A 25508-nucleotide genomic window follows, 5' to 3' on the forward strand; every position below is an offset into this window, starting at 1 on the left:
CAGTAGCTTACTCCAAACTACAGTTTTTATTTTTCAGTGTAGATATGTATTTTGGGCGCAACTTACCCCTTTATCAGTACAAAACAAGTATTGCGATTGGATGTCGGATACTAGTCGACTTAGCTGTGAATGAGTTTCTAGGTAAAAATTACGGGCGAGCGCAGTGCTGACCACATTGCTTCCGGTCTTGAATGAATTGTTCTTCACTCTTCAGGCTCCAGACCCAATTGGGTTGTTGCGCCAATGATTATTATTATTTGAATAGGAAGCTAATCTTTGCTGAATTATGTTGCCGAGGGTTAACGGTTTTCCTGGGGTATTATTTATCGCAATCGCTGTAGTTTCTACAGAGCCCCTTTTCTCCCTTATCGTTATCCTTATCAGGATGTAAATCTGAATTTTTTCTCAGGGCGTGAAAAAAGAAGCTGATTGTTAAGATTCCGAAAAACATGCGTCTTGAGTGCGACCGTGCTGCTTGCTGTTGCAAGGATAACGGCTAAAATGATCTCGGAACCTATCGATGGGCAAAGAGTAGGTTGGTTTCTGCTTCGAGAAGGCTTCCGACAGCGTCAACAGGGAGTGGAGTGTTCCCGGGAGGGGTATTACCGGGAAATTAGTAGCTATTAGTAGAGTGGTATATGACGACTAAAATGTCATGTGCAGGATAGATGTAAAATTTCAGACGAATTTAAAGTCTAAAGCAGAGTCCGGCAGGGCTGCATTCTGTCGTCGATATTATTTCTTCTCGTTATTAGCGACCTTGCTCACGCTGCTTTGGTCAGAGGGTGTTGAATGCTTCAATGGACTGTGACATCTTTGCTCGAACTTCTCAACTGCGCTCATGGAATCTGTTTACTTGTACATTGTGTCTTGGCTCTGGATATTTTACGAGTGTAAACTTCTCAGAGAGCTGAAACCGGTAGACGGTGAACGATAGCGCGTAGATGCGTTTAGCGCGAAACCATACATGAATCATTTGAAAAATGTCTTACCACATTTAAAATTACTTTTTTATAAAAACAAAAACATCAACAATCGAATATTAAATGTAATATTTATTTAAGTTAATATTTTTTATAGAGTCTGATAAAAGTAATTATTTTCCCTTTCCTTTGAAAAGTGCATAAAATATTGCATCGAAATTTATATTTGTTGTTTGTTGAAACAACTGCTTTTTCAATTTTATTTTACTCTTCATACAATTTTAACTAATAGTACCATGTTTTTAAAAAACAGATTGTCCTGAAATATTCATGCCAAAAATTAATCACATGACAATTTATAGTTTCAATTCAAATTGTTAATTGTTCCTTTTAGTTTATTTTTTATATCAAATTTTGTTTCACTTTTTCCTCAATAAACATGTAAATATTTATGGAAAGTATAATTGTTTACGCATACATAGATACATTCATTTTTCTTACAATAAAATATTTATATAAAGATATATATAGGTACACATTTTTTCTTTTGAATACTTTATCAAAAAGGCTATTTTTTGTTGCTTTTTTACTCGCCATGTTAATGTTAATCTTAAGTTATAGAAGTTTTGGTTTTTTATTTTTTATTAAGATCACATTTCTTGTTACACAACGAACAGTAAATATATTAAAAGTATCCTGTAAATTCACTAGACATGAACTGTGTGCAATATTTGGTTTGAACATAGTAACGAAAAATGATTTATACAATTATAATATTTTATATGATAAATGTGTGATTATTTATTATATATTATTTATAATTCTCGATAATTAACTATGTAGTTGTTTACGATAATGAACCACATTTGAATATTGATGTTCACGGCGGAAACACATTCGAGTTGTTCTCTATGAACTAAGTGAAGACGAAGATATTTGTGCAGTTGTTTTAAAAATGAGAACAAATTATTTTTGTGAGAAATGGAATGTTGTTTCTTAAATTATAAAAACTTTTTTGGAAGATTGGTTCAGAATTTAAACTGACTTGAAATCTAATTTTAAAAATTTATCAGAATTCGTGAATTTTTTTGGCACTTCTAAGCAAAACATGCTGACTTGAAAATTGAGCATTTCTCGTTGGATTATATTATTTGCGACATGTCCAGTAATAATAAGAGCATGTTATTTCGTGCAAGTCTGAAGTTCGCAGTGAAATGAGAATGAACTTATAAGCATAATGCTAAATGTAAATGTAGACAGAGGGCAAGAATTATTTATGGATTTCTTTACTCTCCAACAACGAATTAGTTTAAATGTTCTTAAATTAGCACATTTCTGTTTTGTCTGCAAATGAGGGCCTTATATCATATATTTCTATTACATGGTTAATTTGCTTTAAATACTTTATTGAAAAAGCTCAATTCGATCATGTTTTCATCCAAGATAATTCCTTGAGTAATCTAGACCGCCTTCAAATATTGTTTGATATTTTTACCTGTTTTATATCATTGTTGTAATTGTTAAATATTTCAATCATAGTTTACGAAACATCTCGTGTACTAGATGCTATTGAGCTACTACTTGAACTTGAATACGGGGTTGTACTACTGGTTGTTCTTACTGCAGGCGTTGTTGTCGGTATTGGTTGAACGATATCATAATATTTAGTTAAGTTATAATTGAACAATTCAAAATCCAGACGATAGATGTTTATGATTTCATCCAAAGTTTTGCGATCGACTTGAGAGAAATATCTGAAAAAGAAACGATTTGTAATACTTACTCAAGTTGAAGTTATTGACTGATATGAAATCTGTTAACAAGACTCACTTTTCTATCAACCCTCTTGTATTATGTGCCGCCCGGTTCGATATCTTTCTCATACGACTCTTTGGCAATTTGCCCAACAGTAGTGCCTCCAATCCCGCTTGTCGTATTATGTAATCTGTATCACGTTGTAATGTTTCAACTTTAGCAATTAGCGTATAATTAATACTGCATGGTGTACAAAATTTATAAACGGGTGTCCAATGCTCATCGAATGGTTTACTTGTTTTGTAGCTTTGTATTAAAAATAGAAGAAATTCTTTAAATGTTGGTCCGGTATTGTGTCGTTTTAATTCGCTATCGTTACGAAATTGCCTAACTATTTGTTTGCCTAATACTTTATAATATTTATTGCGGCATCCTTCCAATTTATCCCTGTATGCCGATAGTAGTCTTTCAAAAGGTTCACGTACAATTAAAAATGATACAGAATTATAAAGTGAATCAATTAATTCTGATGACTTTGGCCTCGGAAAACGTTTACGGGCTAATTCTAGTGGTGATGTTTTAGTTCTTTGTAAATATTTAATATCATAACCGCCTGGAAAAACAGGATTAAGATTAATTTGAGATGATTGAAAACTTCAGAGGCAGGAAGAGGCATTATCTTATTCACCTAAAATATTAAAATAATACATCCAGGTACTGCTTGCCGCTTTGAATACATTGCACCATACTAAATTGTGCCCCGGCGACAGGAAAAATTCCCATGCATTCGGTGGGTAAATTCCAATAATATTCTCTCTAATACAAACATCCCATAGATGTGATTTACGTGCTAATAATTCATTTTCAATGGCGCTGTGCAATTCTTCTGAATATTCATAAATTGGATTCACCGTGGTCAATGTACGGGTGGTTATAACTCTTGGATTGTTGTTAACTTCAGGGTATCTTCTTCCCAAGGCTAGACGAGATCTTTTTGGTATAGATTTGGGCCGATTCTGGATAATTAAAAAGCGATTACGAATTTGTTAAACAGGATTGATAAATGATATGAAGGTTGGTTACTGTCTTAACTTTGTCTATTTTGGTTGGAAATCTATTTTATCTTATGAACCATAGAAAGATCTAGTTTGCTAATTTTGAAAAACACTAATTGTAATTTTGCCAAATTGTCCGTGACATAGTAACAGATTATGCAATGGTCTGATAGCTGAAATCAGTTTCAGGATTGCAAACCTCATTGTTCGAAAATTATTTTTTCTTTAGAATTGAGGCTTTTTGGGGTATTTAAACTTCAAACCTGCATATATCACGGACTATATATTGCATGTGTGTTTCAACTATGAAAGCCAATTATATTACATATTTGCAATCTAATATCTAGAAATCAAACGAATATCAAAAAGTTTTGAATCAAAAGTGAAATGTGTAAAATTTCTTTCCTTACACTAAATACCTGAATTTGAATCATTTTTTTCTTACTGTAATTATTACTATTATTATTACTTACCTCCTCTTTATACAAATTGCTCCCACCCTTATTTATTTCGTATGCATGTAATGACTCTCGGAATAGAAATGTAAAATAGAAAATAACTAATGATATAGCACCAAAATATTTAAGATAAATGCTAGGGCGTCGAATTGAACATAATATTTTAAGCATTTTATGGCTTTGTTCGGTTTCTCTGACTGTGCTGCTTGCTTTGTTACATACACTTTTTCTCATCTACTACTTGTAAATTGCCTGTACGTATGTATGTGTATATAATCTTCAAAAAAACTTGGAAAACGCTACTTATTAAACGATGACGATATATTTCTTCCTGCGCTTTCTCATTATCGAAGATTAGTGAATTTTTTGTTTTTGGTCGTCGAGCCTAATTGCTGATGATTTTTTTTAATTGCTGAGTTCTTTGAAACATTGTGAGGATCACTACAAAAGAAAATGCATTGATGGAAACAATTATATTAATACGATTACAATTTTCACAATTATACATAGTACTCATAACGATTAACGCATACATTTGGAAAATAAACATGAAAGAACCAAGTTCATGGTTAGTGCAGAGGTTTTGTTATTGCTTCAGATTTGATTTTATATCTTTTTACGACAAAGCAAGATGGTGTTCAAATCGTATATATAGTAGATCTTCTCTTGGTTGGAATAATCATAGGGGTTGACAGATTTTACTCAGTAATATACGACTAACCGTAAAGTGAACTACCAAAATGTAGAATGCAAAGTCGAAGAGGTGAAATTCAATATCAACATTTTTTGTAAAATTGACATTGAAAATGAAGACCTTGTATTGTGCATCATAATTATTGATGAATCCACTTAAATTAATGTTTTCGTTTCAGTTCTTGGTGGAATATAGAACAGAGTCCCTGATTAGATTGTGCTCCAGTTTCATTATCATCGTACTTAATGCTATGCAAGTGATAAGCTTACAGCAGTGAGGCAAATACAGATATTCATGACCGCTGGGGTTCGAAGCCAGCGCAACGAGATTGAGAGGCTGACACTTTACCTCTTAACCATCGATTCCCGATCCGGGAACCACTTAGATCATCTTGAAAATAATCATGAATATCCCTGTGGGCAGGAATCTAATCGCGACCGCCAAGTTAAAAGGTTCACTGTGTTAGCCCGCATTCGCTTTGATGCTTTAACCACATTATTTTGCGGGATATTTTAGTAAAACTGAGATTTGATACTCATGGTGAGCGTGGTTTGGATGCACTACTAATCTAGTTTGAAATGAAATTTGCGATTTTATCATCTTCGTCCCCAAAGGCGGCAACTGTTCAACTTCGGCTAATCCCCATTAGTGCAAGTAATTCAGCATATAATAGAAAGGATGCAAACACCCCCCCCCCCCTTCTTCACCAATATGTGAAATGGAACTGAAAAAATGAAAGTTCGTCGAATACTACAACTGACAGTGGGCCGTACATCTTCCGCAATTGATGGAGGACACTGACCCTTTTTGAATCGAATTGGAGTGTTGGGAAAAAAGGGCCCATCCAATCAAATTTTCGAGAACGATATTAATGTTTACATGCACGCATTCGGCAAAGCTTACTCGAATGGTTTTACATTGGTCCCCGGATCTTATTAAAGCAGGCCCGTCTTCCTTTCCTGATGTATATGTTGAATCATTTCATCGACGAAAAGTGTACACTTGCTCAATTTATAAAATTTTCTGTAAACCTTCCAACTTTCAACGAATTGAATCATCCTCGCCCACACTTCATTAGCATAGCCCACCAATGAGCTTCTAATATCATTTGGTTTAGGAAAGTCAACGGGAAATGTATTCACCAGAGATGTAGATAGAAATTTCAGCGCCAGGATGAAAATTGTGCGCCCTGCCCTCGTGTAATTGTACAATCAAATTTTGGTGAAGGCTCTCTATCCCCCCCAACCTCTTTCTTCCGTCTATCCTAGTTATCACTATACTGTCCGTAAAATTACTACTACAATTCTACATTTCTAACCTGACAATAAATGTAAGAAAGCTTAAAATATCTAGAAACACTGTTCAAAAAAATCCAATCCACATATGAAAGCCTAATTGAGATCCTTTCATCTAAAGCGAGATAACCTGCCCTGAGTAAATATCCCTCATTAGATTCAAAAGGTCCATCCTCCGCAAATGTACCTCCAAATATAAAAGACTTAATTGAAGTATTATCCTCTGCTAAGATTTCTCCTAAACTCACGCATTCGGTTCAACAAAAAAGGATCGAAAAATTTATTAAGTCACCCGCATCCTTTAATGCAACTTGCAGAGTGCAGCCACTCGGTTGCATTATACATCTCAATTGGGACTCGTCGTCAACTATAGCTCTCTCGGCCCACTGGGAAATGAACACAAAATTTCAATATTATATCAACAAAGGAAATTTTGTTGCTGAGGCGCATTGTCTATTATCCTTGTTCATTTCAAGATACTTAAATTTCTTTTTTTTTAGATTATAGGATTCTTTCGATGATCTCAGATCTTTATTCGACTCTTAAGGAAAGAATTATCAATTATAACTCTAATCATTCGGCAAAGATCAATGTAATGGTCCCGGAGAAAGTTAATATGGAAAGCAATAGCTAGAGGGACAAAGTAGATTTCATCTCCTTTGAGCACCCAATTTTCGCCTTCCGTACAAATACAAAACTACTGAGGTATCCTGTGATCTTTCCTCTTCCTTAAAATCGCTCCGAAAATACATAAAGACTCGTTTTACAATTAAATTCAGACCTACAAATTGGAAAATTACAATTTACTGATGTTTTATTTTTACTTCCTCTTTGTTCTAAAAATAAATGTAAACTGTCATTGATTATTTATTGATGAGTCAATTCGTAAAGTTCAATAAGGCAAATGCAACAATCATTATTCTTTGGTAAAATGTTGCCCAATTGACTCCATATAATAGTAATAATCCCATATAATGATAAATTACACTTTTGATGGTACTTCCTAACTGCCTAACAAGTAGTTACTGAGAATGGGTTCTTGGAATAAGTGAGCACTTCGCTAAAAGACTAGATTTTCTAAGGATTCTGTGGGTTCATGCTGCAGCCTATTGGCTTAGTGTATGTTCTACCGAAGCTCATCAGTGGATATTCTCGTCCAATTCACTAGGCGCAGGAGATATTCATCTAGGTGCATCTAATCCAGCCCTTTTCTAGGCTTATTCTTCTTCAGTAAGTGCCTCAATCGGACAGCAGTGCCTGTCAATGTTCTATGATATGGGAAGCCATTTCATCTTTTCATTGTAATATCCATCATGTACAGATACTTTCATAGCGGACAGTGACTGATTATTGGACCTGTTAGTGTTGTTACTTTGATTTTATTCAGTCCCGGGGTTTCGGCTGTTTTAATTTGCCACCCGTTTCTATGTTTTCTATCAATGGACCAGTTATTTGGCTTCCCAATCCCTTATAATTTTGACAGCTGTGCATTTGCTAATTTTAAAAGATGTTCTGAGGTATTAAATGGGGTTTATGGGTGGGTCCCTTTTATGCAAACGCATTCACACAAAAAGGGTGCAATTAATTGTTGCATTTGATGATGGTCGAACCTGACGAATGGCGTATGGCGTAAATGCCACTTTCGGTTTCCGCTGAAGCACAGAATATATAAAGATTAATAAAGCAATTTTTTGCTTGCGTTTTTCTCCTTTTTCTCTTCACTTCTGGCGATTATTATGTTCTATGTTAACTACTAACTGCAACGGCATATATTTACTGTGGAAGTAGATGCAACAGAATTACATTTCGCTATTTTGTCTATTAAAAATTCTCCTCGAGGTGTTGCCTTGCGATACACTATTTGGCAGTTGCGTGGCTACACAGTTCAGGTAGAAAATGTGTCTTCCAACAAACTCTATTATTTAGTTCTTTAACCTAAAGATGATTGACATATTGCTAGAGATCAAATTTGTGGCTTTTCGATAAATAATGGTTTGATTGTCTTCGTTCGGCAATCGCCGTGCAATCTATGATGCGTCAATTTCGATTTTAAATGAATTAAATGAATATTAAGGTAGTCAGGTTTTTTGAATTTGTTAGTTCAAAATACCCCTTTCCATCCAGTGTTCCCATCAGTCAACATCAATCGTCTTCGCGAGAAGAAGAATGTCGACGTAATGTTGTGCAACCCGACTCCATTTCTTAGCATTATCCCAAAAAACTCCATTGCACTTAGAAACTGGTTAAGGAACTAATCAGTCTCACTACGTTTTTCATTCAACCGTCGACCTAAGGCCTTTGAACTCGTTTTCGCAAGAGAATTGCCACCAATTCAGTGCATGACGCTGTTCTTCACGAGTATCCACCTCTCTTGAATCCTCTTCCATGCGCTTGTAGATGGTTTTGCAGGTGACGGGGACCATCACCAGTCGACTCTGAAGTAAAACGAAAGGCAGACGCTATTCGCGCCTAGCACACGTAAAGATTTTTTTAGTGTGGTGATGTGTAGCATTCGCAGGGAATAATCCTAGCATTGAGTAAACAGGGTTTGCGCTGGCCCTCTGCGGGTGACCACTTCCCCATCCACCTCGTCAAGTGGCTCCTGCCAGCAGTCTTTTGTTTTTATTTCGTACTTATTTCCTATTCTTTCGTAATGTTGTTTGTTGCGGTCTGGCTATAATTTAAAAAAAACCCTCGTTTTTGAATAAAACTCTTATTTTGTTTTATTATTTCGATTTTGAGGTCTAATTCAACTTTGCTTATATTGCTTATTCGTGCAATATTAAATACTGATTGTTATCTAGAAGATAATCCCTGCTTATCCTGGACGACATGTTGGTGCATCACATTCTTTGACCTCTTCAAAGTGGTAGCATGTAGAAAGATTGATTATAAAAGCACTGTCGGAAATTTCACTCTTGTTTTATTTTATATGATGTGCCGGGGATGAATAAACCCTAATTTCTCTCCGACAAATTTCTAGTTTTGGTTGCGGCAGAACTTCTACCTAGCAGGTCAGTAAGATTCAGGTATTGGAAAAGGATAAATTCAGGTTGAAGTCCTGTACGCGGAAGTTCTATAAGAGCTCAGAATATCCTCTGTTAATTACGTGCGTTGGTATGCACATGCACTGAAAATTAGACAGCACATTAATTTGATGTCATTCTCAGTTATTTCATCATAATCCCAATTAGTTTACGAAACAAGCAACTAGCAGCAAGTCTAAATCCAATAAGTCATCAGGGTCGCATGAATAATTTAATATAACTACGAAACATAAATTTCTGCAATATCTTCCAACCTCTAAGAATATCATATTACCCCTGCACGTTCCCCTGAACAGTAATGAATATTTCAATCTTCTTAGTCATTTGATATACCGAAAGCAATTCTAAATACAAATCCCTAGTTTACCATATTACGAGGAAGCAAATAGCCTAATAAAAACCTAGAGTTTGACGTCAATTTCATGATGATGTGCTGTCGCTTCCCGTTTGTTTACATTAACAAAGAGGGAGAGAAGGATGACGATGGGGATGACATCATTTGCCTCAGAGATAATGGGGATGCTAGAAAGTGAGACCAAATTAACCAATATCTGAGCAAGAGAAATTTTCCACAAGTGTCGGCTTGGGATAAGTCCGACTATTGAGGTAGAACTGCAGGACTGTATGTAAACTTTTCTCATTTATTTTTCTTCCATCGTCCTAGATTAGATATATCATTAAACTACACTGATACGAATTTTTCTCGTCCACATTTGAATCAACTTCGACAAGGCTTACGGAGAATATTCAAGCATCTAGCAAAGTGGCAAATGAGGGGATAAGCTAGATTAAGCTCCCCTTTTAGTTCATTTTCCCGATTGTTTGCATGTAGAAGCAGAGCTAAAAACAGAAAGGCAAATCAAAATATCTACACCAGCCAAGCATTCACACTAGATTCTAAGGACCGTGCAAACTTAAAGATACATTAATCTATTTTTACAATTCTAAAAGATAATCTATTTGTCTGCTATGATGCACTTCTGGATAAAAGCTAAAAAGTGCAAATATTGGGTGAAGCAGAGAGTCAATTCCGCCACTCACCTGCTTCCAAAGTGAAGCTTCGGAACATTGGAAAACAACGTGCTATCATCGTTATCCTGTTTGCTCCTCGTTTCTTCTCGAGAATAGAAAAAATGTATGAACGGCTCCTTTCCTTCGCTCTATGCTCAACGAATGTACGCTAGTTATTTGAGGGGGTAGACGTTTCGTTCGTGAGCGTATGAGAGATATATGTACAGCTGAGTGGGTGGGTGCAGGGGGAAGCAAAGGTTCAAAAGATAAACTGCTAATAACAAAGCGGCCACGAAAACAACACCTTGTTGAATGCTCCACACAAAAACATTTTCCTTTCTAATTGGTGAAATTGCACTTTCTCTCTTTCTCTTGCTGCTTTCACACTGTATGATGGCAAGCTTTTTGCACACACTTGTATACGAAAATGACGGTAATATATTGCATTCTCCAAAGGATATAACAATTAAAACAATAAAAACTTTATTCGGGAATCACAAAGGGACAATTTTCAGTTTTTTTCGCACGCATTTAATGTTACTGGAAGAATGATAATTTGCCTGCAATTTGCATAGACGAGTAGATCATATCCTTGTTTGTTGTTTCGCAGAAAGAAAGTGTGGCAGTGAAGTGGGTAAGAATGGAGAGTTTCCGGTTAATTCATTCAGCAAAAGCTTCAAACTTTTCTCGTTATTCCGACTTTCGTCATTGTTTCGAGGATGCGGTGTAGAATACTCGTGGAAAATGTTTAAAAAGAAAATTTCTAGAAGAATTACACTTGGGAGTGTTACCTAGGCTAGAATGATTTAAAGGATAATTGCACACGTTTACCGAACTAACGAACCGCACTACGAGAGGAAACTTCTGAGAATGAATATGTTGGTGAAGGGCGGACGCGTTATAAACACATTTTGTCGATGGTGATGTACATTGTTCCCCCTACTCAGTTTGAGTGAAAGTCCTGCTTCCTCCCTTTGTGGCAATGTGGGATGAATTTGCGTTGTACTAAAGTTGCGAAAAATTCTTTGTAATCATATTCTGAATATGGTACTAAATATTCTCTCGGAAGTAATTCAGGAATGTTTAAGTAAACTCATTGATAAGCAAAACACTGGTTAATTGAAAAGACAATTCTGATAAGTCTGGTCTAATGCTCACCAGCTTCCATATTTCCGCTCTGATAAACCATATTGCCTCCCTTATGACCAGCGTATTCGATATCACTCTCTTCAACATCTTCACCATGATGTCCAATAGGTAGGGTAATATGGAGAAGACTTATTAGGTGTTTTTTTCTTGGTTTTCCGGTAGTAAAACTAGAAATGAGCAACCCGTGAGTGAGCCGACTCAATTGTGCCTCAGAAGGGTCGACCAATCTCGACAGCAAATGAGCACGCTGCACATCAGACTCAGCGAGATTCGAGTCGACTCGATTCATCATCATCAACGGCGCAACAACCGGCATCCGGTCTAGGCTTGCCTCAATAAGAAACTCCAGATATCCCGGTTTTGCGCCGAAGTCCACCAATTCGATATCCCTAAAAAGCTTTGTGGCGTCCTGACCTACACCATCGCTCCATCTCAGACAGGGTCTCCCTCGTCTTCTTTTTCTACCATAGATATTGCCCTTATAGATTTTCCGGGTTGCATCATCCTCATCCATACGGATTAAGTGACCCGCCCACCGTAACCTATTGACCCGGATTTTATCCACAACTTCACGGTCGTCGTATCGCTCATAAATTCCATGGTTACAGAGACTACGGAATCGTCCATCCTCATGTAAGGGGCCAACAATTCTTCGAAGGATTCTTCTCTCGAATGAGGCCAAGAGTTCGCAATTTTTCTTGCAAAGAACCCAAGTCTCCGAGCAATACATGAGGACTGGCAAGATCATTGTCTATGATGAAACGTTTCGAGCGAAAGAGTTTTAGTAAGCTGAAATAAACTCTGTTGGCTGCCAACAACCGTGCGCGGATTTCATCAGCTGTTTTCGTTTGTGATTTTCGATCCTTGATGGGAGAAATGATCAACGGTCTCAAAGTTGTATTCTCGTATCTTTATTCTTCCCGTTTGACCAGTGCGGTTTGATGTTGTTGGTAGGTTGGTTTTCGGTGCTGACATTGTATGTATGTAGGCAGGTATGTTTACATGACAATCTTGTACTGTACATGCCGAAACCATCATTTTAAAGTTTTGTGTAAAAACTATTATAAAGTGGTATGAACAAATGTGTACAAGGACATAACTTGAATATTTGTAGATTCGAGACTTAATATTACATATGAGCGACATTTTAGCAAGTCGAAAACGTAATTAATGACGTCAGAGAAATTTTTGCATGAGGTTATCACGTTTTAGCGAACAAAATAAAATAGCAGGTATTGCACCTGGCGTCTCGAATGAAACAACTTGAATTTCGGAATTGGATCTTTTTCCATTCACGATTTGCAAATTCTGCGTTTTAGCTAAATTTGATGCGCTAGACATTATTTGATCGGCGGAAAAGATCGCTGGGTAAATTCGCTGTTTATTCTGAAATTAATTTAGATATGTTTTATTATTTTAAGCTGTTTAAGTTTTCGATATAAAATTTTATTTTTTGGATATTTTGGCTTTAATCACGAATTGGAGCCTTTTTTATTACTCCCAATATCGGAATTTTCGTAAATATATTACTAACTTTCGTATGCGGTTTCATGGGCTCACTCTTCTTTAGTGGATAATTTTTTGAGGTTTTGTGTAAAATAAAGCTTTTTTAAAGTCGGTTTACTACTAATTTATTTTTCCATTCCTCATTCCTCGTCAATTATTTTTGGAAACGGTTGTAATTGTAAACTTCCGTGCATGCAGAGAACGGGATCATTTTACTTTGAAGTAAAAGGGGGAAGAAGGGCTCCTTAGATGCAAAGGGAGGACGTATTTTTTACTCCAAACCTAACCATCGAAACTCGATTAGTACTTTACGATGGTTATCGTTGGCTATCAGATATCTAGAAAGTGCCCTTTCTTAAAAACTACAAAATCAAAAATTCTGAAAAAAAAATCATAACGGTGCTTCTAAAAGAAGTCAAATCCTCCCCATAGCGATATTTCCTCAAAAAAACTTATAGAAATATATACAATGAGTCAACAAAGTAGTCGACTCTTTACCTTCTTCGTGATTGAGTTAGAATTTTCATAAATAAATAAAAAAAAATATTCAATTCATGTGCTAAATTTTTCTTTATTATCTAGCTGAGTGGATAGCTGAGTGGTTAGAGCACAAGGCTATCGTACGGAAGGTCGCGGTTCAAATCTCACTGGTGGCAGTGGAATTTGTATCGTGATTTGCCGTCGGATACCAGTCGACTCAGCTGTGAATGTGTACCTCAATCAAATCAGGGTAATAATCTCGGTCGAGCGCAATGCTGACCACATTGCCTTCTGCAGGCTATTCTGTAGTGTACCGTTACGATCCTGAATGAAGTGCTCTAACACACTTCGAGGCCCTGATTCAATATGGATTGTTGCGCCAACGATTATATATGTTCTTTTCTCGGGCGCAACTCAGGGGGCGTCACAAGATGTGACTGATTGCGGAATCACGGAAGCGGATCGATGAACATGAGAGATTGAAGGCTCTATTGATCGCTGCGAGTGTGGGTGAGCGTGACACGGCCTCCTTACTCCGAAAAATCGTTATTGTGCTAGTTAGGAAAACAGAAGCTGCCGCAGATCGCAATGGTTTCAGAACTGTATATCCCATTACGAAAAAACCTGCATGTGGGTCACAAACCTTTTGATGGTCCTGTCAGAGACGTTAATGGTCGACTCCTCATCCATGATGACGGGCAGCTGAGGAGCTTGAAAGGAACACTTTACTATGGTTCTACACCATATCACACCCAGTGAAATTCCGCCTCTTTTACATAAAATAACATGCGGATACGGACTGCTCCTCCCAGTAGAAGAGAAATCATCTCGGCCATCAATGAATTCAAATGGAGTAAAGCTATTCTGCTGAACTTGGTCTCTTTGTAGAGTTGTTCATTGCTGCACTTGCAGTTTCTTCAAATCTACTACTTTCACTCGTACGGAAATCCTGAGAATCCGAGACCTTTCCTAGAGAATTGAAGAAGGAGATGATCATTAAGATTTCAAAGAAAGGCAGGGCAAATTTAAATCTCATCAACTAAAAAAAACTACAACAACTGTGTTAGTGAAATTGTAAAGAGTGGAAATCATCGTTGTTCATATAAAATATTATTTCACCTTGATTGGAATACGCCACGAGAAGGAAGTTACGGACAATCTTCGCTGGTTCTGTGGTAGCCTATCAGTGATGCTTTAGTGCAAATTCCACCGGATGTCGGCTATTTTTTTTCGTATGCTTAAATTTTGAAAATATTGTAAAGTTAAAATAATAATGTTATCGAGTAAAAGAAGTTAACTTTAGCGCCGAACCAACCGCCATTATACAGGATGTCCCGTTTATGATTGTAAAAATTTCAGTGGTTCAATTTCAATTCTTCCACGGGCGCTCTATCTTTTACTTTTCCAGAGTTATAGCGTTTTTCGTGAATAGTGTCAAAAGGCTTGACATTCCCAAAAAAATCACAATTTCCCACTTCGTCAATAATTTAATCCCAGATTTGATATTTTTGGAAACAATACATAAATATAAATTTTTTCAATTGCAAAGGACATAATCACTTCAAAGATATAACTGTTTAATTTTTAAGGAAATTTCAAAATCGGTTTTTATCTAAATATCAGTATGCATTATTGTAACGGTACTGCAAAGTTGATAAAAGTTGTCTCATTATGTTAGTTTTCAAATGCCGTGTAACAAGATGGGGTCAATTATGGAAAATTTAGGAATATTGGGCAATTCACTACCATATCTAGTTCTAATGTTTTTGGGAATTAATTTTCCATTGTTTGACTTTAAAACTGATTTCGTTAAATTGAATCAATATTCCACAAACTGACAATGTCATATATCTTGACTTCCATCACCTTCCACATAAAAATATGTTATTATTAACTTTATTTGAGCAGATGGAGGCTATTTCGAGGCCTATATACCGACCTAAATGCGCCTGCACCACCGGGATTTTTTCAGATTTTTTGGTTGCGTAGTTTCTGAGAGTGGGTCCTTGGTAGATGTCAAAATACCATTGAAACTAGTAAATATCCAGAAAAACTGGAAGATCACCCAAATATTTTTGCCAGAAATTAAAATATCCTTTAGCTTAGAGTAGCTAAAGGATATTATAGCTTAGAGTAGCTAAAATTTCAATAATCAGAAATTTGAAACGTTAAGGAAGATTTGATTATTATTAAAAAGTTGTAAAAAAAATCTTGCTATCGGTGACGTTCTTGGTGCTGTATTGTCCCGAGGACATGGGGAGTTCAATAGATGATGACAAATTTCCTCAAAAATCTGTTCTCTGTTCTCTCTTATTGGGTCATGTACTTTAGCTCCGGAATCGGAAAGAGAGGCATCTAGAGTAGGACTGAAAATAAACACCAACAAAAAGAGGGTTCTCAGTCCGACGGTTTATTGCACTCTCCTTACCTGCAATAATGGACAGATCAGTGAAGGCGTTGATCAATTTGTATATCTAGGAAGCATGGTTTCTTCAGACGGTGGTTCCGAGTTGGGTGTCGCTCGACGGATTAACAGCGCTAGATCAGTCTTCGCTGCCTTGTCTAAAATCTGGAAATGCAGTTACCTCAACACCAAGATCAATTTGAGATTATTCTGTACTAATTTTCTTTCTTTGTTGCTATATAGAACTAGCATATGGAAACTGACCCCCATAATTGTTTAAAAGCTCCAAGCCTTCGTGAATACCTGTCTGTGACGTATCATCGGGATACGCTCACTTCTTAGTCGAAGTCGTTACCATTTTAATCCTTTTCATTCTCACTGTCTGCTTTAGAAACAGTTTGCTTTACGGGGGTGTATTGCTGATACATCATCCAACCCTTACCTGGGAAATGAGTCTATTTGATCTCAACTCTTCAACATTCCGCGATATAACTTATGTTATGGGCGGTACGGCGACAATTTTGCAATACCATTTCCAAAACAATTTCAGTACATTCTCCTCAGGAAAACTAAATTTCAGTTTGCCATGCGTGCCCCTAGTAGAGAAGCTTTTTGCAATAATATTTCCCCAATGCCAATTTCTCATTTGCCAAGTGAAAAACATTGTTAATGGCGAAATCTCTTGTATGTTTCCGACAATTTTACAAGTCGCTATGCAAGCCATGAAATATCCAAGAATCTCACCGGGAAGGAATAGTATTCCTGCAGCTTACATTTGATACATACATTTCGTACATACTTTCGTATCTTTGGTATCATCAGGGTAGCAGTAGTAAGGGCGCTCTGCTTTCTGACTTTGGGGATGGATGACTTTTATGAAAGAAAGGAATGATATGTAGTTCATAGTGCAAACGAAAGGTTATCTTGGTTTTCTTTTTCTCTGTAAAATGTAAATAGATCTCGTAAAGACACATCAGTCATCCAAAGAGCTCGAAGGAATGGATGCTTGCTCGCGTTCGTTGGCGCCATTAGGATGTGCTCCTTTCTCGGGAGTAGTAACCGTTCGTTTCTATATGAGGGCTCGTTTTTGCTTTGATGGTTTATTTTTACTTTGCTTTTAGTTCCATTTCTCAAGCACACGCGGGAGGGGTTGATGAGATGGGAGAGACGCGGTCTGAGATCATTATTACACGAGATGAAGCTTGAACTTTAAGACATGGAGGTTGGAGGGTGCAATTTATACTTTTGAAAATTTCTAGAAATTTTACAAGTGTACACTTGCTTATGGGAGAATGGTTGAACAGGTTGAGTAGTGTAATAATGTGAAGGTGATTGATGGTTGGAAAACGCTTTGAAAAGGGAAGGAACATGTGTTATGAGTACTTGAATTACCGTTAATCACACATGTTTTTGTACTGCGAGTACGAAGGAAGCGCAGCATTAATTAAGGAGATTTGTAACGTCCTTTCTGTTTGCATGGTTCTGATGTTATGATCTATATAATGAGCATGTTACGACTCGCATATTGATTGACGATTTCAGGGACTATCGGCTGAAAAATTGGAACATTTCTGAAATATATTTGAACATGGAAGATTGATCAATAAAGAACTTGCTAATGAATTTACTTCCGAATCTCAATAAAAATTCTTTGAAAAAGATACCTAAGTGTTAGGCTCCATTAGGAGGCTTTGAACAGTGAATACACTACAAATTATATGGATGTTTTAAATTGCTGAATAAAAAAACCAGAGTCTGTCACCAAAGGATTGGCAACCAATACGTAGGTCAATCTTTCACTGCGTTGGTGGTTTTTCGTTGAATTAAAACTTCAGGATAATATCCCATGAGCTTCCGAATCTGATTATAGTCTGATCTGATTATATCGAATGATTCACATTTGCTGAAATAGAAAAGTAGAAGGTTGCTTAACAAAGTAACCTGAATTTCAAAATGTGTGTTCATGTGGCGGATATAAAATTAAAGATAAAATTGAACGGAAGCAAATATGTTATATCAGCGAGTACATAGTCACAAATCTAATAGTTTCTAATAAAACAAGTAGGCCAACGTAGAGCCATATGTACAAAAGGCTGTAAATTAATATTAAATTAATCAAACTCCATAAGTTGAATTGCTGCTCACTATTAGCTTGGAAATAGTTGTCTTGGTCTCCGCTCGGATTTGCATATTAGTAAGCAATCGAATCTTGACCGGCTGAGCACGCCACAAAGTGGATGATTTAAATATGGATGGATAAACATTAAAACTATCGTAATTTTCCTTACCACCACTTTTTAAAATCGGTTTACTGTCTGTCTTTCACGGGCATTTTTCTCGGAGACGGTTATAGCGATTGACAACACATTTAGCGGAAGGGTGGGAACTGTGAACGTGTAAATTTTTTTTTTCACCAAATATAGTCATGTGGGATATCAAATGAAAGGTTTCGATTAGTATTTTCCGAACCCATTTGTTGGAAAAGTGGGGAGCGCGGGGGAGTTGAAAGTGATCATTCATTTCTTTAACGGACCCATTCTCAAAAACTACCCAACCCAGAAATCTGACAAAATTCGAGAGGCTGCCACTATATAGTATCTAGGTTCCGAAATACCCTCCATACCGATATCTGTTAAATTGAAGTTAATAATAGCATATTACTATAATTTTTAGTAATTGGCTGCAGAACGCCTTTATGGTCATTCTAGTACCACGAAATATAGCATTAATGTAGGCTATAATATAGAGGATGATCCTACAAAGTTTAGTAGAAATCGCACTATAGTTATAATATGTCAAATCGGTTGCTTCTTTGTAAATTGAAGACTTTGAATGTCAATATCACTTAAAAGTGGATATTTTCATTGAAGCTTCCGGTTTCCCAACTTGTTCCATACTTCGAATGGATACCCTGTTTGGGACTCTTCCATAGTGGGTGACTTAATAATGATGAATTAAACGTTCTGCATGAACTGCGGTTTTCCCAAACCAAAAAATGTTGTCGAATTATATTGCAAAATTCCTTTTTCTAAATTTTTAAATTTAAATGTAACTTTAAATGTAAAGCTGAAAATAAACAACATACGTACTAGTGTATGGTCAGCACAGTTTTTCTGTGTTATCAAACTCCTCACACCGGTGAATCGTCAGTATCGAACGTAGTAATATATCCAGATGTCGAGGTCTCAGTCACGGAATACTTTTATTTATTTACTTACCATTTAATTATTACATGTGTATTAAGAATATCAAAATAATTCTTACAGAGATATAGTATATTAATACCTGTGCGTAGAACCAGGTGTTTAACAAGCTAAAGTATTACTTATAAACTAAAAAATTCGAACATTTCATTTATTAATAGACTATTTCCAAAAATCAAAATTTCTACAATCTAGGATTTCATTTTACTCTTTATATATTTGTTGTTCAATTGTTCCTTTAATATTTTATGTTATGTTGTATATTTATATTGCAACAATAGAATTCCTTTTATTGCTAATAGTTTTACAAATTTTTGATATTTTTTGTTTTACTAGTTGATACGTCATAACTTATTTTATGTTCACTATAGTGATATACAATTGCTTCTAAACAAAAGAATTGTTCCAGATTGAATACCCTCTTTTTAAAAAAAATATATTTGTTGACAATTCTTAACAATTTATTCTGAAGCTGTGACAAATGTAGATGATTTGAATGCGCTGTCCCCCAAGCAATTATTCCATAACTTATAATATTTTGAAAAATAGCATAATAAATTACCATAAGAGTTTTGTTTTTCCATTAGATAGTTTATTCCACTTTCAATTGGAATCAATAATAATTTGTAGGTATTTACAACTTCCAACGTTGTTTAGTGATTTGTTTTTTATTTCAATACCAGTAAGTAGGCTAGTAGAGTAATTTCCAAATATCATATAGACGGTTTTATCAACATCCAAAGGAAGCTTATTAACTGCAAACCATGTTATACCATATACCACATACCATATCTTAGCTAGCAGTTTGTTTTTGTTTTTTTCCCGCCGTCAAAGCAGATCTATTTGAATGTTAATCTTTTCATCTGGAATTCTTTGTTTATTTGAGATAATTTGCTATCCATAGATTCCCAACTCTGGAAACTGAATGCCCAAGTACTCTCCTTCAAACCTCTTCAAATTTCCTTCTATACTATTGTAAATTCTGCTATACAAATTACATAATATCTTCCATAAGGATCTCTACCATGCTTTCTGTCATATTGCGACTTCATGAATATTTTTTCTCAATGATTTAGCGTGTTCTCTGGTGGCTTCGTGAACGCTTCCTTCTGGCCTCTTCGCAGTTTTCTCCTGTCATTTCGTAAGTTGCTGGCATATCTCTGCAAGTCAATTATTTCCGCTTCTAATAAAACTACCACACTGTAGTCGTTTATAATGGCTGATACTGCAGGGGGGTTAATGGGTCTTCATATCCAATAGCGCAATTATGCTGAAAATCTTACTGGGCGACAGACCCACTGTTGATTTTGCGTGCCGCTCTTTCATGACCGCATTATTCCCTTAAACCTTTCATACCTGAAGCGTCCAGCTTCCGGTTTCCCAACTGCTTACTTGTCGTTCTCTGATCTCCACCGTTTTACTTTAATTAAAACGTAATTGAGCAACTCGTGCTCCCATTTCGAAAGTAGATGAATGGAAGACTTTTCAAAGATTTTAAGCTGTGTTTTGTCGTTGTCTTCGTCGGCAATTCGTTCAAGATTTCTCGGTGAGGATTGAAATAGTGAATATAATCTATTATTCCGGCAATTGGTATCCTTAAATTTTTAAAATAGTTCAATCGGCTCAAACGTATGTATGTAATTTCCCCTGTGCTCGTCATTGTCGTTAAGTGCGTCTCACACACAATTTATCTCGCCTTAACTATTCTCTGCAAACAAAATGCCGCCAACGTACACAATAAAAAATGATTCCTTTTTCTCAGAAGAGACAAACATGTCTTGTTACTGACCCTAAAGCTATTCTCACCAATTTCGATCGATGTCACGATGCAGAATCATCTTAAAAATTACTTTTTCAATGCACTCAGTTAAAGCCTCAACAGTAGGCAAAAGACCCTTTTTTATCAGTTTTATATATGTACATTGGCTAACGAGTTTACAGTGCCTTTCATAAATATAATTCTCCAACACCACCAATGCTCGACAATACTTTGTGCAGACTTATCATTGTATCGTCCATCACTTCTACACCCCACCATGACTCCCGAATCTAGACCAATTCAGTTTATTCTGCTTTCGTCACATTAGTACCATCATGTGCTGACCAACTTTTCTTCTACTTTGCACCAATTTAGTCGATCAGAGCTCATTTTCGCTACAAGAAGTTGTTTCTCTAAGCTGGTCGGTCATTCAAATTATGTTTCCATAACCCCCATTTTACAGCTGAGCTCTACATGGTTAGCATCCTTTATCTCCACAACAATTTCTGAAAGTTTTAAAATAATTGTGCCGTAATTTCTACCACGCACCTTGACAATTTTACAACATTTCCAGATTTGCCAACATCATTTCAATTTTAAGTTGTATTAGTATTGGGCGACTTCAGTTGTAACAAAAATAGAGAAATAATTTTTTTGTATTCGGTTCTTGCATTTTACTGCAGATCATTGAGTTGATAAGTTCTAAAACTAATTTTACAACGTAATTTGAAATTCTTCTATGCCCTTCCCAGTAACACCAATTCAAATATATAATATTAATTTTTTTAATTTATCAATTTATAATATTGGTTGGTTTATATATTTTGATTTATATCTAATTGTAAGGATGTCCAAAAATCAATGAGTTATTGCACGAAGTATATAATAGTAAATTATAGCCAGGCGGAATGCCCACGATACTTCCTGTTTTTCGACAGGATAAATTTTGCAGTACGTTCGTTTCATCCTGATATCTTTGGTGTGCCTAGGTTCCGCCATTTGGCCTTATAGGAAGCTTGTTACCAGTTCTTGATAGCAGCATTAGCCGATGCTGCTGACACTTCAATTGCTGCTTCCGGTCCCGGCAAGGGAGTAATTGAACCCACTTCTAATTTCCCTCTAGACCACAGTGAAGTACAGCACCCGAATTGTAAAGCGCAACCCCATGCCTGGGCCAACAAGGAGGTCTACCGCGATATTGGGACAACGACAACCCTATGAAACTCCCATAAATGGGTCAACCGCAAATAAGTGGGCCGAGAACACATCCCTCAGGAATCCTCCTGAGGAATATGAACTCGGAGGATTATACCGGTTCCTATGATACCAGATAACCTCTGAGGCTTCGTGGCCGGAGCCATTTCAAATGAATCTGAGCACCAGCTAAATGTAAACAACCTCATCAAAGAACAACAGACAAGGCAACAATCTCATATAAAATATTTTCCTTTTCAAAAAGGGAAAAAAGTACCACGTAGGGCAGGTAATGGAGCAATTAGGAGTGTAAGAAATATACATGCAGAAGGTGTCAACCACTCATTTAAAAAAAAAGTGAGATTGTGGATAAAGAAATATCTTTTTCTTTTTGATATGAAAAATAAAAGTTTGTTAATGGGGTTTATTATGTGACGGTTTCCAAAAATCGATTTTTGTTTTATATATAGCGCGGAATATGTTGTTAGCATATTAAAGAAATTTCGGATCGAAATTCAAAATACTTACCAAGTTACAGGAAATAGAAGAGCACGCAGCATACTGGCGTGCATACAAAATGAAAATTTAAACGCTTTTTTCTCGAAACCAAATTTTTTGAACTGGTGGGAAGCACATCTAAAATTCTGTTTGACTGAATTAGGCTGAAATTTTTGGACATTATTCTACACATCTGTAGTTCTGGTCCGAACCACGATTATATATTTTCGTTAATATTTTCTATTTTCGCTCAGGATTTTCAATGAAAAATAGCGATTTTCGAAAATTTATCTTTACCACTCCGCCATTTTAATGTTTAGTAAACTAAAATTATAATCGTGGTTTGAACGATGAAAACAAGACTGTTAAAGTACCTCGAACTGAAAATTTTCTATTATGGTCAAAACGTGATTTTTCGGAAGGCTTTTCCAGGACTGGATTGAGTATTGATGAAGGGCATCCTTTTCCTCTGTATCTAAAGTTTATTCTGGCGCGTAGTAATGTACTATGTGATTCCCTTCACCGAAGTCTTGCGATCAATATTCTACCTGACAATAATTCTTATGCCTGAAGTCAAACCTTACTGATATTGTCATTCCCAGCAGGCTTACTAGATATTACAACAGTATACAACTTTAACCAAAGGTATTAGGCTTTCTCTTGTCTAGCGTTTACAGTTAATCTACGTATGTATTTTACCCATTTAAAATTATATAATTCATACAATATTATTTTTATTTTGTTGATCCACCACTAGCTGTTATTACGGCAGCTATTCTTTGAGGTAGCCTCGAGCTTTTAGAGTAAATTCTCTTTTCTGGGTAAATTATCTACCTTTGCTATAGGCTGATAACGGCACAATATTTTTGGGTCAACGATTCTTATTTTTCTTTGCATGGGAACAAAATGTATGAAATTCCTCTAAAAAGTAAGAAATGCCGAATTTAATATGCTCAGAATTGCTTGAAGGTTTTCCTTTTGAAAAGTTGGTTTCAGTGTGCACTTTATTTATTTATTTATATTTATTTACAAAGATACCAAAAATTATCAAGAAGGGCAAAATACAGTTTGTTTATTCGTTATTATTTAAAATATTTTCCAACATAAGAAAAGTAAAAAAATTGAAAATTCTTGATTCATAAAGCAGAGGCGACTACCTTCGCAAATTCACTTCATATAAACTTTACTACGCGAGAGTGCGTGTGATTACGCCGGCGGTTGGAGCAGAAGAGAGTTGCGGTCCCTCTGTCTCCAAACAACGGGACTCCCTCACCGCTGGCTCTGCACTCTCGTGACGAGTTCTAGAAAAGTCGCGGAGAGCGGCGGCGGCGTCATCCATCCGCTCGTATCAACAACATTCAAAATTTATTTATCCTGCTGCGCCACAAGCTCATCGAGCCCATTCTAAGAGATTGTTTTTAAGGTTTTGTGTGTGACAGGCAGATGCCTGTCTTCTTCAAAAGACACTGGCCTGAACACGCCAGCGTGTGGGATTCTTACCCACTAAAACCACCCCCGGCATCATCCTTGTCAGGGCCACACTCGCAGTGGATTCTTTATCATAAACATACTGCATATGTTGCTTATAGCTAAGCTTCCCGTCTATTACCACTCCCAAGTATTTGATGGCAGGTTTAGAAGTGATCATATGATTCCCAATAAGTGATTGATTGATAATGATAGTGATATGATTCCAAATACGGCCAAAATTTCTTTTACGGCGCTTGGTAATGAGGAGTGCTTCCGTTTTTTCCTCCGCAAGTGTCAGACCAGAACTCTCTAGCCAACTCTTAACAGCACTGATCGCTTCGCATGAGTATAACTCAGCATCTTGTGCTTTGCGACAACAACCAGCGCTATATCGTCGACGTAGGCCACCACCCTGTGGGACACCTGCGGAGACAACGTACTCCTGGGGTCCGTCATCGGTGTGTGTGTATGTGTACTTGGCTGTGAGGTAAATGCGAGAGGTACGATCCTCTTTAAGTCCACCCAACTACTGGTCTATGCCGACGAAATCGACATCATGGGAAGAATGACCCGAGACGTACAAACTACCTTTATCGAAATCGAGCAGGCGGCGCGAGATCTTGGGATGCACACCAATCAAGGCAAGACAAAGTATATGGTGGCAACATCAGCACCGAAAACCAGCCAACCAACAATATCAAACCGCACTGGTCAAACGGGAAGAATAAAGATAGAAAAATACAACTTTGAGACCGTTGATAATTTCTCCTACCTAGGGTCGAAAATCACAACCGATAACAGCTACGACGATGAAATCCGCGCACGGTTGTTGTCAGCCAACAGAGCCTATTTCAGCTTACAAAAACCGTTCCGCTCGATAGGGTCAAAGCTCTTACTGTACAAGACAATGATCTTACCAGTCCTCATGTATTCCTCGGAGACTTAGGTTCTTAGCAAGAAGAATTGCGAACTCTAGGTCGCGTTCGAGAGAAGAATTCTCCGAAGAATTTTCGGCCCCCTACATGAGGACAAACGATTCCGTAGCCTACATAACGACGAAATCTATGAGCGATATCATGACCGTCAGGTTGTGGATAAAATCCAGCTCAATAGGTTACGGTGGACGGATCACTTAATCCGTATGGATGAGGATGATCCCACCCGGAAAGTCTATAAGAGCAATATCTATGGTAGAAAAAGAATACGAGGCGGACCCTGCCTAAGATGGAATGATGGCGTAGGCCAGGACGCCAGACAGCCTTTAAGGATATTGAATTGGTGGACCTCGGCGCAAAGCTGTCGTACGGAAGGTCGCGGTTCAAATCTTATTGGTGGCAGTGAGATTTGTATCGTGATTTGACGTCGGGTGCCAGTCGACTCAGCTTTGAATGAGTACCTGAGTTAAGTCAGGGTAATAATCTCGGGCGAGCACAATGCTGACCACATTGTCTTCTACAGTGTACTACTGTAGTGTACCGTTACTGTCTTGAATGAAGTGCTCTAACACACTTCAAGACCCTGATCCAATATGGATTGTTGCGCCAACGATTATTAAGTTGGGGTCGCGCAAACTACGGATAATCACCGCTCCAACTCGAAAGCCAACT

The 25508-nt window shown here is 36.9% G+C and overlaps 2 protein-coding genes across 6 annotated transcripts in view; one reads left to right on the forward strand and one right to left on the reverse strand.

Moving 5' to 3' along the window:
• The window catches only part of LOC119651230 (calcium uptake protein 1 homolog, mitochondrial), a 54723-nt gene that overhangs the window by 25788 nt on the left and 3427 nt on the right, over window positions 1–25508 (forward strand). The window lies entirely within an intron of this gene.
• LOC119651251 (carbohydrate sulfotransferase 11) lies at window positions 1038–11182 on the reverse strand. Of its 2 annotated transcripts, none has more exons than XM_038054739.1 (5): window positions 10269–11182; window positions 4207–4632; window positions 3367–3694; window positions 2754–3291; window positions 1038–2677 (listed from the first exon to the last, which is right to left on the reverse strand). In XM_038054739.1, the coding sequence occupies exons 2-5, from the start codon at window positions 4423–4425 to the stop codon at window positions 2464–2466; spliced, it is 1299 nt and encodes a 432-aa protein (XP_037910667.1). In that variant the 5' UTR covers window positions 4426–4632; window positions 10269–11182; the 3' UTR covers window positions 1038–2463. The 2 variants fall into 2 exon arrangements, with proteins under 2 accessions (XP_037910667.1, XP_037910675.1); XM_038054747.1 differs by having other exon boundaries at window positions 11030–11100.

This window comes from Hermetia illucens, chromosome 1 (genome assembly GCF_905115235.1).
Source record: "Hermetia illucens chromosome 1, iHerIll2.2.curated.20191125, whole genome shotgun sequence".
NCBI lineage: Eukaryota > Metazoa > Arthropoda > Insecta > Diptera > Stratiomyidae > Hermetia > Hermetia illucens.